Source organism: Labeo rohita, unplaced genomic scaffold (assembly GCF_022985175.1).
Source record: "Labeo rohita strain BAU-BD-2019 unplaced genomic scaffold, IGBB_LRoh.1.0 scaffold_1100, whole genome shotgun sequence".
NCBI classification, from domain to species: domain Eukaryota; kingdom Metazoa; phylum Chordata; class Actinopteri; order Cypriniformes; family Cyprinidae; genus Labeo; species Labeo rohita.
In genome coordinates this window covers 4,062-7,555 of record NW_026127231.1, presented here as the reverse complement: position 1 = coordinate 7,555, position 3,494 = coordinate 4,062, and the positions used below count along the sequence as shown (strand labels likewise).

At 35.5% G+C, this 3,494-nt stretch overlaps 1 protein-coding gene across 1 annotated transcript; it reads left to right on the top strand.

The window, feature by feature from the left end:
- Window positions 1-1,287: 1,287 nt before the first annotated feature.
- LOC127157533 (erythroblast NAD(P)(+)--arginine ADP-ribosyltransferase-like) lies at window positions 1,288-3,240 on the top strand. The gene is made up of 3 exons (XM_051100766.1): window positions 1,288-1,428; window positions 1,520-1,624; window positions 1,700-3,240. Exons 2-3 carry the CDS (start codon window positions 1,574-1,576, stop codon window positions 2,444-2,446), a joined length of 798 nt encoding a protein of 265 aa, XP_050956723.1. The 5' UTR covers window positions 1,288-1,428; window positions 1,520-1,573; the 3' UTR covers window positions 2,447-3,240.
- The last annotated feature ends 254 nt before the right edge of the window (window positions 3,241-3,494 follow it).

Genomic DNA, 3,494 nt, shown 5'->3' with positions numbered 1-3,494 from the left:
TGTCCAATAAAGCTTTCTCATTTATTTATTTGTATATTTGTTATATAAATATATTTAATGACTGACCTAATGTTAACCAGCAGTCTAAAAAGTTGTTTGATTTGTCGCTAGTCGCTTTTTTGGAAGAGTTGAGATCACTGGTTGATAGCCTTAGATTTAAAGGGGTCATCCGATGTAAAATTCACTTTTACATGTTGTCTGAACATAAATTTGTGTTGGCAGTGTGTGTACACAACCACCCTATAATGATAAAAATCCACCCAGTGGTTTTTATTTAATCCATATGAATAATATCCTCTTTTTCTAATAAAGCCATTCTCTGAATCTTGGCTGTGATGTCACACAGACCAAAGTCGCTCCCATGATAGTTGATAGACACTGGCCACTGCCCCGAATGAGCTGTGAACAGTCCGCCATGGTTTTGATGCCGCAGCGGGGTAGAGAAGAATGTCTCGTAATCGATTGAGGTGTTCTGTTGTTGGACGTAATAATGAACATAGCAGTCGTCATTGTACTCCGACATCTGAGCCACTGAAGACGCAGAGGATTACTTTTGTTTTTGAATGCGCCGATCCCCGATCTACCTAAATGTGTCTATATTCATGCAAATTATTTATGATGCAGCTTCACCTACAGAAAACGTGAGTATGAGGTTTATTTATCAGTTTTTGCAAATCGCCTTTGCTAATAATGTGCTAGTTAGCAAGTTCCACAGCTAAAAGTAAACAATATGGCTTGTCACCCCACAGAAGAGAGAGGCGGGGTGAGCAGAGCTCATTAGCATTTTAAAGAACATGCAACAAAATGGGTTGCTGTAAAAAGAGCTGATTTGACAAGTTAAAAAGGGTGTTATTACACTACCACTGAGAAATTTTAATCAAAGCATGTTATAAACTGTTCATTAAGACCCAAAATAATCATATGAACTTGGGAATCTGATGACCCCTTTAAGTAGTTTTTTTTTATTTGAGAAAAGGACAAAAGAGATGAGATAGGAATTGTCAGGGGAGAATAATTTTATTTTTAATTCCTTTGTTTAATTCAGAATAGGTCTTCTATCTTTCACAGAGTCAGAATTGCTCAAAGTACAACTTAAGTATTTACAGGTTGTTTTTAGACTTTGTTTGTCCAATGTGAAACCACATAGACATCCACAATTGTTGCACTATAGATGGGCTCAACAGTTTAGCTGAGCTGAATGCAACAACATCACACTTAAGCTGTTATATTTCAGAAAATACACACACACACATTATTAGCTACATAAAAGCAGCTTCAACCTCCTCATCTGTTGATTTGAAGTGCTGTGGTCGTCTGCTAGAGAGCAAATTACATTTCCGTTCTTTGACTTTCACATTGTTGATCCTGAGCTCCTGAAAAACAACAGAACGAAAATTCAGAATCTGACAGAGAAAACATTATTTTCAGGTAAGTTTTCAGAAAAAGTGCAGGGTCAAGGTTATTTTGCAAACGTATGCACGCATTTCGACTGATGTAATGAATGTTTCTTGTCTTTCAGCATCTACTTTTCACTAGACCCATTAGATCATCTGGGGGATTTGACTGAATCAAGATGCTGCTGATCATTGAAGCTCTTCTTCTTATTTTAGCTGCTCTAGGACAGGTAAGATTGTGTTCTAGTATGAATATTACACACATGAATACTGATGATTGATCATTATGATTCCTGTTGCTGCAGGATCACACAGCTGCTGTTGAAGGACTGAAATTGGATATGGCACTGAATTCAGTTGATGATCAATATAAGGGCTGTACAGGGAAAATGGCAAAGCTGGTGAAGACAAAATATCTGAAGAATGAATTGGATAACACTGATGATTTTAAAAAGGTCTGGGAAATAGGTAAAAAGAAAGTCACTCGTAATTGGTTTTTCAGTAAATTAAAAACAGAACATAAAATTGCTATCTATGTGTACACTTACACCCAGATGAACCCAAATTTAAAAATATATGATAAGTTCAATAATGACACTCGTTATGGCAAAGAAAACTACACAACCATGAAATACAAATGGTATTCACTTCAGTTTCTGTTGACAGACGCAATCCATATTTTGAAGAAAAAACAAAATAGATGCTTTGATACTTTTCGTGGTACAAAGTTTACATTTGAAAAGGATGTTCTGAACAAAGAGATTCGTTTTGGCTCGTTTACATCCTCCTCTCTCGATCGTACAGTTGCAGAGGGTTTTGGAACTAAATCTTGTTTTGAAATCCACACTTGTGAAGGTGCTGATATTACAAAATATTCTAAGCTTCCTCATGAGAAAGAGGTGCTGATTCCTCCATATGAGATGTTCAAAGTTACTGCTATCAGGATAAAAGCAGATCAGAAACATCGCGGGTGTGAGACTGTGTTTGTGTTGAAGAGCACTGGAATAAGAAGTGACTTGAACTGTGCTCTGTTCAAGAAACCAAAACCATAACAAAATACTGAGGTGTGTGCTGAACAAAGGGGTTTCAATTTGCATGATATAGTCACGTACATTAGTTCAGGAAAAATAAAAATATCTGGTGTGTCAGTGTTTACTTTGAAAGATTTTGGAAAAGTAAGTTCTGCATCCAACAGTGGAAAACAAAGCACTTTTTAAAAATGTTGTACCAATTTCATTAGTGCTTAAGCTTTTTTTTTTTCAGATTAAACTTCTGTCAACCAATTAAAAATCTCTTTTTTTTTGTGTCATTATTCTCTTTCATAAGATTTTGCGATTACTTGTTATGTTATCATGGGAGCATAAATCAACCAACTGGGAACTTGTATTTGTATTTTTTCATTTTTGTAATTTTTTTTTTCTGTAAAAGTAAAATAAATGATACATAAGATTAATTGTGAGAAACACACACAAACACACACCTGCAAATTGGAAATCCTTTATTTCAATAGTCCACTTTAGATATTCTACTAGATTACGCCATCTTGTAATTCCGATGAAAACGTGATATTCTATATCTGAATTATATTGGCGTGAATGCACAAATCTGTACCTAAATCTTCTGTTCCAGATTCATACACATTATTATTTATTTTAAGTTTTTATTTTATTTTATTTTATTATTTATATTATTTTATAAGTTTTAGTTTTCTCTGTTCTCATGTCAGATATGTATGTATGTATGTATGTATGTATGCATGTATGTACCAGGAGCACCTTAAAAAAAACAACAACAAATTCCTTGTGTGTTTGCGCACACTTGGCGAATAAAGCTAATTCTGATCTTATTCTGATTCTGATGTGTTTCTATGGCAACACTATTAACGCCAAAGCCCTCACGTGCTCCTCAACTCGTAAATACAACTTGTAAACTCGGAATGTTCTGAGAGTTACTTGGACCAGTGACAGATGTACCACAAGTTCGCCACCAGGCTCATTTTGGCATTACTTAGGCGCTACCTCTGAGTCTGAAAACATGGAAAGCTATGGCTGCGTCCGAAAGCTCTAAAATGCTGCCTTTCGAGGCAGCATTCCAAGGCAG